The following is a 14,165-nucleotide window of genomic DNA, read 5'->3' on the forward strand; positions in this document are numbered from 1 at the left end:
CCTTCACTGCCGGACTGAAGACACCTTGAAAGCAGAGACTGGGTTTGCCCTGCTCATGGCCATACCTTTATCACGTAGCACAGTGCCTGACATGTAAATATTTCCTGAAAGGATGGATAAATGGATAAATGAATAAATGGATGGATGGATGGATGGATGGATGGATGGATGGATAAATGGATCGATGGATGGGTGGTTGGGTGGATGGGTGGGTGAATATATGGAGAGATGACTCAGGAAAATTGTAAAGATTAGAGATAATGTATATCTGTAATGTACCAGGCACTTTTAAATTCCTTTCCAATTTGGTAGAAGACCTCAATTCCTCTCCTATCTCTGCACTAGGACTCCCTCTATTTGACTCTGAATATAATACAGCCAAAAACTCTCTTTTTCTTTGCCAGTAGCAGCATCGCCAGGACCATGATTAATGAGCTGCTTTCATGGGATTGTGGTCTATCACTGCAACAACCACTGTATATCTGAAATGACCTAAATGCCCACAGTAAACTCAAGACACAGAAAGATATTATAAGAGAAGAGAGGGGCTTTTCTAAATGGCAGGAGTAGAGAGCTGGCTGGAGGTACACCTAAATTGTCTTCCCTAAGGAAGAAGACATCCCCTTCTAGAGGAACAAGATGAATTAAAGAATAAGTACCAAGAAATAACTGAGCAAAATAACCTCTTCCCTCTCTGTTCAGTCTAACCTTGCCTGTAACGTGCCTCTGCCCACCTTACGTCATGGTTGCCTGCACAGGTGGCCAGGAGCGGAATGTTCAGCAGGCAGCCAGCTAGTGCTTGTTGAATGAATAAATGAGTCCATGTCTTTATTTCGTCTCCTAACTGATTCCTCGCCGTTAGATTCTGCATCTTGCCCTTATATCTACACCTATGAGTGGTGCAATATTTGATGCCAAGCAGGCTGTAAGCTCTAGGTAAATATTTGTTGGATGAATAAATGAATGCCCAAAAGGCCTCTGGAGGGGAGCCAGGAAGACATTCCCCTGATGAAAAGAATTTGTAAAGAGGCGGGCAAATGCTGGAAGGGGGAAGGGGAGGAAGAGAGGCTGCGCTCTAGGCCCAGTGCAAGTCGTAGGCGTGGGCTGTCTTTGGAGGAACAGCAGCGGAGGAAGCGTGTGGGTGTTGAAGGGGGAAGCTGTCCACCAGGAAAGCAGCTCCATCGTGCTGGGAGGATCCCGCAGTTTGTAGAAACTTCGGACCAGGAAGCGGGGAGAGGGCCCCGGGAGAGCCGGAGCCCAGGGACAAGGCAAGTGGTTTGGCAAGGAGAATGGTATCCAAATTAGAGCTCCTGTGTCTTTTATCAGCCTCGACCCCTCATCCCATTGTATTGGAAGGAGATGTCCGTCTCCTTGTCGCTGCCATGCCTTCCCCAAGAGTTGATTATACTCACGAGTTCTGTTTTCTCAACTTGCATTTACCTTTCGTCTCACTTAACTGCGGCTTCTACCCACACTCCATTGCAAAGCCATCAAAAATCTCCTTGCTGCTGAAGCAGCGGCTCCTTATGCTTATCTCACTTGAACAGCTTCTAAAACTGTTCATCACTTCTCCCTTTTCAGTTGTCCCCTGCCTTGCCGTTGTGTCACCCCATCCCATGGTTTCTCTCTTATTGCCCTGGCGCCTGTTCATTCCCCTCTTCTTCCTGGCACTGAAATGTTGGTGCTTCTCGGGAATTCGGTCAAAGGCCTTCTTTCCTTACCCTGAATACCCATCCTGGATCTGTCATCTACTCCAGTGGCGACAGTCACCATCTGTAGGTTAGGGCTCGCATTTCTCAATCTCCAGCCCTGATCTCTCTTCTGAACTCCAAGCCTCTTAGATATGCTCACTTGGCTGTCCCATAGGCCTCTCTTTCCAGCAGGGGAAAGCCAAGTGCATCGCCATCTGTCAAACCTGCTTCTCCTCTGGCCTGGCCTGTTTCTGGGGATAGCACCACTATCCACCCAGTTGCTTATGCCAAAAACGATCCATCTTCTTCAGTTCAGGCCACAAAGCATTTTCTCTCCTGTCCTTCTCTGTTCATACTCAGTTCGTCACCAAGTTCTGCAGATTCTGTCTCCTCGCCGTCTTCAAATCCATCCCATTTTCTCCATCCCCACGGCCACCATTTGCCTTCAGACCACTAATGTCACCGGCCTAGGTGACTGCCCAGCTCCCTGGTTGGTAGCCCCCCGTCTTCCCTCCCTCTCATCTTCTCTTGCTCCAGTCCAGTTTTACACAGTATTGGAATGACCTTTCTAAAATACAACTAGGTGCTGCCTCCTCCTTGCTTGTATTTTCCTTTCCTTCCAGAACAAAAGTAAGCCTTTTATATGTTTTAAAAGCCCTTAATTATCTTCCCCCTGCTTGCCTCTCTAATATAATGCCTTGCCACTCTGAAACGCACGCGCACACACACACGCACACACTCACACACACCAGCCTCTCTGTTTGAGCCGGCAGGCCGGAGCACTTCCAGCTCTCAGAGCCCAGGTTTATCTTGCTGTTGGGTCCGACAGGCCACGTGTTGGTCTGTGAGTCGTGCTCCATGAGCCCGTGGGCCCGCGGAGGCACTCTTGCCGCCGGCTGCTGTAGTGATGTCTGAGGGGTAGAGCCTCTTTGACTAGGTTTACTGTGCTGTGGTACTAGAAGTTGCCTCTGCTTTTCAGATTTGGGGATTTGGGGGACCACAGGCCTTGCTGTTAGACTCCACTCCTCTGAAACAACTCTTGAAGGAACCTAGGACAAGGCTGCTCAAGGTCAGGGGTAACTGACCAAGGCATGGGGAAGGGCCTAACTGCCCCAGACCCCACTCAACCATCCAAACTTTGGGAAGTTCTGTCACAGACCCTCCTCGTATGCACCCTCTTGCTATACTATTGTCTCCTTAGTTGTTTATGTCTCTCAACAGAATGCAACTTTTGAGTCGGGGAACAATATCTGTCTTCCTCTAGTCCACTCTTTATTGAGCACCTGTTATATCCTGGAATAAAATGGTTGGGGTCATTCCAGCTGCACTGTTTGTGCCCAGCTGAGGGAATGAGTGGGGGCTGAACCTGGCCTGGACTTCTCTCACCAGCCCATGTGCTCTGGCTCCTGGCTCTATCTCCCAGAGGCAGAATCTCCTTCACACAGAGGTGTTGTCCAGTTGCCAAGCTGTGCACCTGCCTGAAAGGGTTGCCCTTTCCTAATTCATAAAAGGTACTCAATAAGCTGGGGGAGACCCAGATACCAGAAACCAAAATAAGTGAGGTTGTTGTAGGCACAGTGCACTCTGTCTAACGTGGGGAGGCAAAATATGAACAAAGAACTGTACAAGCACATAGTTAAAAGTTCAGAGAGGAAAAGCCCTGCGGAGCATTAAGGAGAGTATCCAGGAGACAGCTCTGAGGTGGAGGGTCCAGCAAGTGTCTCTGAGCAGCCAGAACGCTGAGGGGGAGACCCAGATGATCACGAAGCGGGCCGCGTGGAAGAGGGACGGCAGAGACTAGAAGACCTCCAAGACTAATCGTGAAGCAGTCAGGGGTCAAAAGGCCAGAGCGGTCAAGGTACAGTGGGTAAGAGGAGGTGGCAGGGAGAGTGGCAGGGGCCGGGTCATGCGGAACTTCCTAAGCCTACCTGCCTTGCTCACTGAGGCGTTCCTAGGCCCTGGCTCATTGTATTTACTTAATAAATACCTGTTGAATGGAAGAACCTCATCAGCCTCTGGATACAGAATTGCGTGGCCCAGAACAGACGGTCCGTGTGGCCCCAGTGTCCTCTAGTGACCATAAGCTCCAGCCCGAGGCCCTTGATGGCTTCATCGCCTTCAGAAGATCTCAGCTCAGCCTGGTCCTTGGGGCCCGGCCTGAGGGCCCAGCAGTAGTTTCTGGAATGTGTCTTATTCAGCACTCCCTGCAATGAGTATTAAATCATTGACAGAAACCCCTGATCCGAGAGCCACAGTCAGACGCAGGTCAGGCCTCCACTCCCTGGCCAGCAGCAGCTTCCAAAGAGAACGCGTGGATGGCTGATTTCTCCGGGGAACGCAGGGAACCTGGGGCGGTGACAAGCATTGGAACACATTTCTGTATTCCTTAGCCAGTGTGACAGCAAGAAAGCTCTGTAAGAGCCTTACATCTCAATGTTTAGCGGCAGTTAGAGCGATCTCCAGGTCATCTCACGCCCAGGTGGGGCACCGTGTGGCTGGAGTGGCCCGACCAGGCCTTAGCCACAGGCTGCATGCTCCAGCCCCTCCCATACTTCTGAAGACCCGAGCTGGAGCGTACGTGTGTGTCAGGGACACATGGCAGCGAGTGCACAAACGCAGCATGCTGCTCGTGCTGTGGTTGCTTGCTTTCATTTGGATTCCAACCCTTTGGGCCCCTTAAGGTAATCACCCAGCATATCCTGAGCTGTCACCTCCTTGTGGAGTTGTCCCTTGCCTGACTGAAAACCTCTTTCCACCCAACTTCCCTGGAAAAAGACCACAAACTGCAGCCCATTTGCAAATGTGTACATCAGTTAATCAAAAGTGACAGCAGAGACCTGGCTCCTCCAGAGAAGGGATGGCAGAGGAGGGACCCAGTCCTTACGCCCATTCCCCAGATTATCCCTGCGGTGCGATATATGCAGCTTTGTTTCAAATATTTTTCAAGACGGGTCATCTCCAACGTCCTTGGTAGATCATTCTCTGAGGCGGTGAATCTTTCACTCGTCTCATTTTGCAAAGCTCTGGCTGTGTTTTTCCGTTCATCTAGCCATACTCAGCTGAGCCAGGCGGAGGGACCTGGCTCTCCTTACTGTTGACAGGTATTTCCCGTTTGGTTGTCACTTACCCAAGCGTAGCGCGGCATTCTCTAGTTTTGCTTCATTAATCAGTCCCCAAATTCCTTTACACTTGCTCCTCAGGTGGTTCCAGCAAATCGACACAAGAAAGAAAGAAATGTCCAGAAGAATGGAGCCTCTCCCAGCTGCAGCCTCACAACTGCAGGGGCCTGGGGGGTTCTCACCTCACTCCAAGGTCATGTGTCCCCACCTTTCACTCTCAGGAGCCTCCACGCTTCCATTTGCCACCCTGCGAGTGCACACTTAGTCTAGCTGTGTGTTTGCTAGTCAGTCTTATGGGCACCAGAAATTCAACTGTATTTTGATAATAGCCAGTGTTGGTGGGAGTGGGGAGCCACAGGCTTGCTTCTACATTGCTGAGAGGCCCAACTGATGCATCTTTTCAAAGGCCATTTTAACAATAGCTTTTAAAGTAAAAAAATGCACAGACCCTTCACCCAGCTGTTCAACTTCCCAGGGTCTATATTACACATGTAACATGTCATTGCAGCATAGTTTCCAAAAGTTGAAAATTGCCTAAATGTCTCTCAGTTGGAAATTATTACATAAATGAATTAAATGCATTTTGGTATATTTATACAATGGGAGACCAAGCCACAGTTTAAAACAACAACACAAGTCTACGTGTACTCACATTTTCCATGCCTAAGAAATATCATTCCATTCAAAAGCATATTACAGAACAGTATATATGATTATGAGGCCATTTTGACAAATTTTTATTCTAGTCATTTATAGAACAAAATCTGGAAGGAGTCACATAAATCTATTAATGGTGGGCTCCCCCCCCCCCCCCGAGGCTGGGGATTTTCTAAAACATACATTTTTTAGTTGGGCTTTTTCAGTTTTTCAACATTTAGTGCATCTTTTATGTTTAGTAAAAACAACAGAGAAATTATTTTTGTCATGCTCTTGCTTTTTTTGCCATGCTCTTGCCCCTTCCGTCCGCTGAGTGTCAGACACTAAAGAGCTTTTCCATGTCCTGCCCCCAGGATTCTCCATCCCCCACAGTTCCGAACGGCAGCTCTGTCTTCTCAGGGCTGACCCTTCAGCACATAGCTTTTGCTCAGGTTGCTTCCAGGTTTTCACCTGAACTTAACATTTCTTTTTGTTTGATATGTTCAGATTTGTTATGGATTCTTTTATGTGAGTGGTCTTATGACCCATTTTTATAAAGTTTTGATCATTTGCTGAGCATTTCTGTCTTTCTTCCCTTTACCCCTCTTTGGTGAGAGGAGGTACCTGCTCCCCAGCCTGCTTAGAGTTTCTCATTAATGCTTATTTCAAAGAATTTTTAAAAGAGGGCCGAGGGAATCCAGGATGGCATTTTGCTACAGACACCAAGCCCTGTGTTTCCTCTTGTTTTCCGCACCTCTTCCTGCACTAACACTGTACGTGCTACATGTGTTATTGTAAGAATTATTTTTGTTGGGTATTTTTACTTTTTACTTTTAAGATGGTGATTTATTTAGTCAGCATGTTAAAAAAAAGAAAAGAAAAAGAAAAGAAACTACCCCCCTGGCTGGCGTGGCTCAGTTGGTGGAGCGCCATCCCATGTACCTAAAGGTTGCCAGTTCAGTTCCCAGTCAGGGCACTTCCTGTCAGGGTGCATAGGGGAGGCAACCGATCGGTGTTTCTCTCTCTAAGAAAATCAATAAAAACATATTTTAGAAAAATAAACTACCTAGCGTTCCCGTTTACTTATTTTTCATTCATTTTAATTTTTATAAAACAATATGAACAGAAAATTTTAAAATGCAGGTGAGCAAAGAGGAAAAACTAGAACTCACTTCTATTTTCCCTGTCAGGCATAGCGCCTATTAGTAATTGGGTTTATGGCCTTGTAGATCGTTTCTATGTATATAAATATTTATCTTTTCTTAAAATGGGATTTTATGTCATCGTTTTGTAACCTGATTTCTTTAATACCTAATATAGCATGAATATTTTCTATGTCATTAAAGATTGATAATATAAATAACAGAGTTTACTACATGCCAGACTAACTATTTTATATATATTAACCTATTCTATCCTCAAAGCATGCTCTATGTTGGGTACTTTAATTGCTCCCATTTTATAGGTAAAAAAAACTGAGGCACAGATTGATGAGATATCTTGCCTAAGATCATACAGCTAAGGAGTGACAGAGCTAGGTTTTGAACCTAGACAATCTGGCTCTGGAGGCCATGCTCTTGACCACACACCATCATCTTCATGGATATAGTATATAATATTTAATCACTCTCTTTTTTAATGGCTATGAGATCCACTGTTATACACAAAGCAGCAATGAACAGCTTGTTCATATATTCATTTTATATGTATATATTAAGAAGTTCTTATTTGTTCACGTGTTCCGTGACAACCTTAGATTGAATTCCCATGGATAGAATTGCTGAGTCAGAGAGTTTACAATTTTTTCAAGTTTGGGTCCATATTAGTCTATATTTTTAAGCAACATCTTTTCTAAGCCGTTTTAACACTTAACATTTATTGTTTCTTTCAAAAAGTATGTAGCTCTCTTCTGGATTCAATGACCATTATTTTCTTAGAACGTGGAGCTTCTTTCCACCTCCTCTCCCTTCCTTCTGCATTATACGCATTTCTCTCAAGTGCTTAATGGAAGCATCAGGCCTGACGTCATCAGTACCCCTGGAGGAGCTGGAGTCTCCTGGGCTGTAACCGTTAGAGGGGTACATGTGGAGCGGGTGCTGTTAATTTGACTCCATGTCAGCTTTTCCTGCATGTATTCTCTTCTTTTCCCTCCATTTTATTTTTTCTTTTAAGCTTCACGGGAGTTGAAATAACAAATCCGTCACATACTTTTTTCTTGATTTCAGTGTATGGAAATAAGGGTGGCCCGCCTGGCCAGGGCGACTGCTGGGTGGGAAGCCTGGCAGGCAGAGCTCCCTCCTCTTGTTTTATGACCTTAAGAAAGCTGCTTAACCAGCTGCATTTTATTTCCCTATTTGCCCATTGAGGAGGGTGAACTAAATGACCTAGAAAACCTATTCCAGGTTTTTTTTAAAAAAAATGAAGTGTCAGGCTCTCCAAGGGTAAACTAGATTTTTTTGAAAAATTTTGTGTGAAATTGGGGCAAATGTACATGTTGGTGGGGCAGGGCTAAAGATATGTTTCAACATATTCAAAATACTCTGTGCCTTGTCCCTTGACCAAGGCCTCCTAACAGTGCGCTTTAGTGGTTTGGGAAATGTGTCTCCAAGACCAAGGTAATTACAGTTGTTCCACTGAAGCATGACAAATGGCCTCTCACTTTGAATTCTTTTATGGGAAAGAAAAACCTTCCATGGCAACAGCACTGGAGCTTAATTATAGGCTCCAGATCTGGAGGCAAGAGTAGGGATAGTCATTGGCTGCAGTCAAGGGAGAGAAGACCAGAGCATGAGCTCACCTGGCAGGAGCCAAGACCGGGTGATGTAACAACGACAACAGTCGTGAGGCTTCGTTGAGAACTTGCTATTTGCCAGGTGCTGTCCCAAGAGCTTTATATACATCATCTCACGTAATTCCCACAATAACCCTAAGAGACAAGCACATGAGGCAAAATTCCTGCGTATATGAAGTTTGGGTTACAGTGGGATGGGACCGGTCATAACAAGTCGACAAATCAATAAGTAATTTCAGATGGTAGCAAGTGCTATGACGGGGAGGCACTGGGGTTGGGGAAGTCTGCTTTACACAAAATGACAGGGAAGTCCCCCCCTAGAGGTGACATTTGAGCTGAGCCCCACACGACGGAGCATGTCAGCCTTGCAGAGATCTATGGAGGGTCCACAGGAGCAAAGATGGGGCCTCGAAAGAGCATGTCTTGTTCTAGGATCAGAGAGGAGGGCAGGGTGGTTGGATGCTCAATGCAAAAGGCGAAAATGTGAGCGATGGAGTCAAGAGGGGGGCCAGGCCCAGATGACACGGGGCCTTGGAGGGCACAGTATGGTGTTATACTTTATTCCAAATGCAGAGGGCAGACACTGGAGGGTTTTAAGCAGGAGAGTTATATTCTCCAGCCTCTGTAGGCAGCTTTCTCCACCTCTGTTAAGCTGCCAGGGAGCAGCAGCTGGAAAGCGATCATTGTTTGCGTGCAGGGCAGCCTAACCGAAAACTAGAAAGTTAGGAGCCAGCGTTTCCGATGAAGCAGGGGTCTAGGTTTTTCAGAGGACAGCAGGACTGACGTGGACAGTGACGGGTCGTCTAACCTGAACTTCTGACTTTGGGCGAGGGGACCTTAGGAGATCCGAGTGGAGCGTCTGAACTGTATTTTAAAACCTGCGTAGAGGAGACTGCTGCTTATTGGGGGGAACTCGCCTCGGTGTGCGGCAAGTCGCGCTCGAGGTTTTGACCGCTCTTGGTTAGGAGTTGTGCTTGCCTCGTGCAATAAATCTCATCCAAAATAGCAAGACATTACAGCTTCGGGTAAACGGCATCTCAGGGATTTCTATTTCTATGCAGTTCGACGTGTGTGTGTGTGTGTGTGTGGATCTTTATCTTTGAAAAATGTTTTTGAAGGTGCCATCAACATTTTAACATATCAGATCTGTCTTTCCGGTAAGGTGACATTGTATGGATACCTCTAGACTTTTACTGTCAACTTGGCAACTTAATTTATTTTCTTAGACTATTCTTTACAAGCAAACACTCGTGTTAACCCATTAAAATTGGCCTGTGTAACACACAGGATGAGATGAATTGCTTTTATAGGTTGAAAGCTCACTATTTTAAGACAGTGTTCTCCTACTTTCACAAAAGTATTAAGAGTTTCTCTTTTATTAGCTAACTAAGTTTGATGCCCTGTACGTGTATGTGTGTGTGGGGGGGGGGGTGTCTGGCTGATCCCCCAGCAGTAGGTTTCCGACCGTGCAGGCCTCACAGTACAGATTTATTTGAGTCAAACTACCTTCGGAGGCATTTAGCTGCCTCTGTGAGAGGGTGGCCCCAGAGAGCAAGGTATTAATTGTGGAGGAGTTTAATTTAAGCTACACGTGTGTAATTGAGTAGCATTTGGGAACGCTCATCACTCTTGAGTTAGGTTTTATTTATAATTCACATATTTGTTTCTCAGGAGGGGAAAAAAATTCTCAAATTATCTTATGCCTGAGGGTAGAAGAGCTCTCTCCCTTTGCGTGAAGCTCGTGTGCGACCGTGGCACAAGGACAGCGTAAGGGTGGCTGTGCGATGCCCCGGGAGGGCGGGGGGCGAAGGCAGGGAGCTCGGACGGTCCCCCGCTCAGCGGGGACTGTCGGGCCAGCTGAGCCAGCAGACCGTCTTCCGCCGTCTGTCTGTCCGGCTGACGGACGGCAGCTGCGCCCTCTCCGTTTCCCCCATGACTCTCGCTCTGGCACTGCTTGCGGAGAGGTTTTCTGGAAATCTCCTGCGTCCCCTATTGAAGTCAGTTCAAGGAGAGGACGGGATTCGGGTCACCTCGTCGGTGTCTCCACTGTCACACGCGGGCTTCTCGGAGCTGGTTGAGTCACACAACCTCCCAGATTCGATATTTAACGTACTTGCCACTTTGCGTCCTGCCCTCAAGTCCTAATCCATGGGCAAAGGTCTGATTGGAAACTGTGAGATAAATTATATGTTTCTTATGCCAAGTTAAGTAAACAGTGTTTGAAGGGATTACGAGAGGGTACAGTCGAGTTAATGGCTTTAGAAACCTTTTTTGATTTACTGGGCTCCCTGAAAGTGGTTGAGCCATTGATTCTGTCACGGTGAGTGATCTGAAGGAGGCAGTGTTGGGTCCCCTGGGGTGGCCGAGCACATTTTGTCTCTTGTGCCTGGAAGCGCCCAGAAAGGCGGGGAGGGGCCCCCGAGGCCCAGGGCAAGCGCTGCTGACAGGCTGTCGCTCCCCCAGAGGAGACGCGTGGTGACAGTTTGCAGGTCATGCTGACGGTGGATCACTTTCTTTTCATTCCAGATGCTGAAGAATACCAGCCTCCCATATGGAAGTCGTACCGTGAGTACCTGAAACGAGGCCCTCGCAGGTCTGTGGCAGGCCTGCCGTGGGGGCCACCCGGCCCTGGGTCCCGTGCCGCCAGAGTCCCGTCGCCTGGCCGGGACCCAAGCCCCTTTTTTCCACCCAGGAGCGATATTGCTCAGAGAGTCTGCAAAAGCCACTCTCCCTGGGCCCCGACCCCAGGAATGCTTAGAAACAGATGCCTTCGATTTAGAGTTTTCTTTCTTTTTTCCCCCCCCACAGTTGCTCTGCCAGGGTAAATGTGTGCGTTCCTTGAATTGTGTTCTTGGCCAATATCATGTGGCCCTAAAATCCTATGACATTTACCACAAATGAACAGAGAGCAAAGAATCGCGTTTGGTCACGAAGGGTGACTCCTTAGACACAGGTCATTGTCCGATCATCGGTCCCCACGCAGCTGTCCCCCGCGAAGGCAGCCAGCCAGCACCACCTCAGGCTCACGGTCTTGTTCCCGGTATCATCTCCCCGGCTGAGTGCTTCTCTAGAAGAGAGGAAAGGAGCGTGGCCGCGGGAAGCCCACCGCGCAGACAGCCGGGGACACAGGTCCTTGTTCAGGCCCTGCTGCTAAACAGCAATAAAAAAAGGCCTTCTTACTCCTGTTATTGATGTTGCCGTTGTTTCTCCTGCCCGTGGAGACCCGCGCGGGCCGGCTACTGCATGGGCTACGTGCCTGAACTCTCAAGTTCTCACCCAGCCCTGAGCGACCGGTGCCATTGTCGCCCCGTTTCATTCATACACGGAAACCACAGCTCGGGGAGGCTCTGTGACTTGGCAGAGGTTTTCCAAAAAGCCTTGGAGCGGCACTCAGAGTGGAACCCAGGAGCAAGCCTGACCCACAGCCTGCCAGCTTCCATGACTTTTTTTGTTTTTTTTTTAAATCATATGCATATGTGTATATATATATATATATATATATACACACACATATATATGTATATATATATATAAATAAGTATATACATATACAAGACACACATATATGCATATACCTATGTATGTATGTATTCGCTACAAAAGCAATACAAAACTACATAAAAGAGAAACATTACAGACATACATAAAGCTGAGTGTAAAAATGCCCCGTGATCCACAAGCCAACCCTCTCCCCATATTCTACCCCGCTTCCCCGGTGGCTGACCCTGTCCATTGTGGAAGACATACCCTCCCCAGAATTTAAAATACACAGGCCCAATATTAAGGCATTTTTGTTTCTGTCGCTTCTCCCTTGTAAAAACCGGTTTATGCTACACGGGTGTCCTTCAGCTCGCTTGTTTCACTTCACAAATATCTTGTCTTTCTCTTTTCACACCAGCGTATCCACAGGCATCTCATTCTTTCTTACATGCATCTGTTCTTCCATCTGTGAAATAAAGGGCTGGTGCTGGGTCTCCAAGGGCCCTTCCGACCTCCTGTTCTGCATTCTGATCTTCTGTTTTAAAAGCCAGTGCTAATGACTTAGTAATTGGATGTTTTTTGTTTGTTTGTTTCCTAATGGAGTGTGAAGTGCTCTGACAATAAATCAACAAAATATCTGTAGCGAGAGGTATTGGGTGCCCCATGCCTTGCACTGCCTTGTGCACTGCCTTGCATACATTAACTGCCCAATAAATATTTGCTGAGTGAATGCCACCTCAGAGAGCTTTACTGAAGCGAAAAGATGGCATCGGCTCAATTTCATTTCACCTTTTGAGAAGAGACCTTGGGCCTCCCAATATAGCTCTTAAAAACACTTCTATGTCCGCAGGAAGCTAGAAAAGGCGTTAATAATGGCATGTTCACAATATCACCTTTTACCTTAGTGTTTTTTAAGTTTGATTTTTTGATCTCACCAAGTTGGGTTTTTATTTGCTCTAGAATCATAAAACTTTAGATGCAGAAGGGGTAGTTGAGGCCATTTAATGTAAAGCTAGCGACATATAAGAAGTTCCTCTTTATTTCACCCCACTAATAGTCATTCAGGCTCTATTCGAGGGTGTCTAAAGATGTGGGATTCCAGAACCAAGGCGAGTGTGTCATCAGCAGTGCCATCCACAGCATCAAAACCCATTGACCAAAGGCCTACAGAGCGCTGCTGAGAAGGAACTCTCTTTCATTTGTCCTGGATCCATGAATTGTTTGGATTTGGGTGATGGACCACTTATTAATTCACCCAAAATTATTCCCGAGCTCATGCTACTCCATCTTATTTCCAACATTATATTTCCCACTCATTTGGTCTTCCAGTGAACATGCTGTGAGCACCTTCTGAATGTCAGGATAAGTATTAGGGATCAGCAATGAATAAAATGTGTCCATACTTTCCTCCAATATACAGTCTAGTAAAAGAGACAGATGTGAACCACTTAACTTAAATGCAAATGCAAATAGTAATAATAAACTATTCCTCTGCCTCCTGGGGTTAGAGAGGACTTTATAGCAGAGGTTAACTTTGCATGTGGGTCTTGAAGAATAAATACAGGAAGGAATCTGAGGGCCTGGCAGAACTGCATGGGATACTTTCTAATCTCCAAATATGCTGAAACTGTAGCAGTTTTCTGATCTGAAAGTCCAACAAACCTATTGGAACATGAAATTTGTTTTGTTTTAAGTAACTTCTTGGTAAACACATTCTGAACGTCAGGAATCACCAAGGCTTTCTCTTTAAAATACTCACAAACCATTGTTTGAGAGATTAATTTTAAATATCAATATCGAACTCATTTGCATATTATTTATGGAATCCACATTTTTTCATCACACATATTTTTTTTAATCTCAGGCAATTATTTGGTACTTTGAGATGTCTCATATATTTACTGGATGCAGTACATCTTTGCCATATTATAGGACTTTGTTTAAAAATTGATGATTTGCTATGATCTTAGAAGTATGTCAGTATGTCTTTGCTTTCATCCATCACCTATTATTGGCATAACTTTGACGTATCTGATATCAGATTCTTATTATGAAGCATTAGCCCCAAACATGAAATTTTTCCTAAAAGAAAATTAGTCTACTTCCTAATGATCCACTTTAAGAAGCTATTCCTAAGTTTTAATGCTAATTGCAATGCTCTTGGTTGCAAGTAACAGACTATTCCACTCAATACGATTGACTTCAGCAAAAAGTCTGGACAAAACTGGCTTCAGACATGTTTTTTTCCTGCCACTCAAAGGACATGACCAGAACCCGGTGTGTCTTTCTTACTTTCTTGGTGCAACTTTCCTAGGTTTGGCTCCACTATTAGTAGGCCCTTCCTTTGTGATCCCCAAGAGCCACCAACGGCACCAGGGCGACCACTCTTATTAAAGAGCAGCAGGTGGAGATACAGTCTGCTTTCTTCACTCCTCAAGCAGACTGTTG

At 46.1% G+C, this 14,165-nt stretch overlaps 1 protein-coding gene across 1 annotated transcript in view; it reads left to right on the forward strand.

Moving 5' to 3' along the window:
• Positions 1 to 14,165, forward strand: part of CHN2 (chimerin 2) — a 201,877-nt gene that overhangs the window by 104,783 nt on the left and 82,929 nt on the right. Inside the window, exon 2 of the mRNA XM_081146780.1 lies at positions 10,764 to 10,802. Within this exon, the coding sequence (XP_081002906.1) occupies positions 10,764 to 10,802 (39 nt within the window). The remainder of the gene's footprint in view (positions 1 to 10,763; positions 10,803 to 14,165) is intronic.

This window comes from Miniopterus schreibersii (assembly GCF_964146895.1).
Source record: "Miniopterus schreibersii genome assembly, chromosome: 9".
Lineage (NCBI taxonomy): Eukaryota > Metazoa > Chordata > Mammalia > Chiroptera > Miniopteridae > Miniopterus > Miniopterus schreibersii.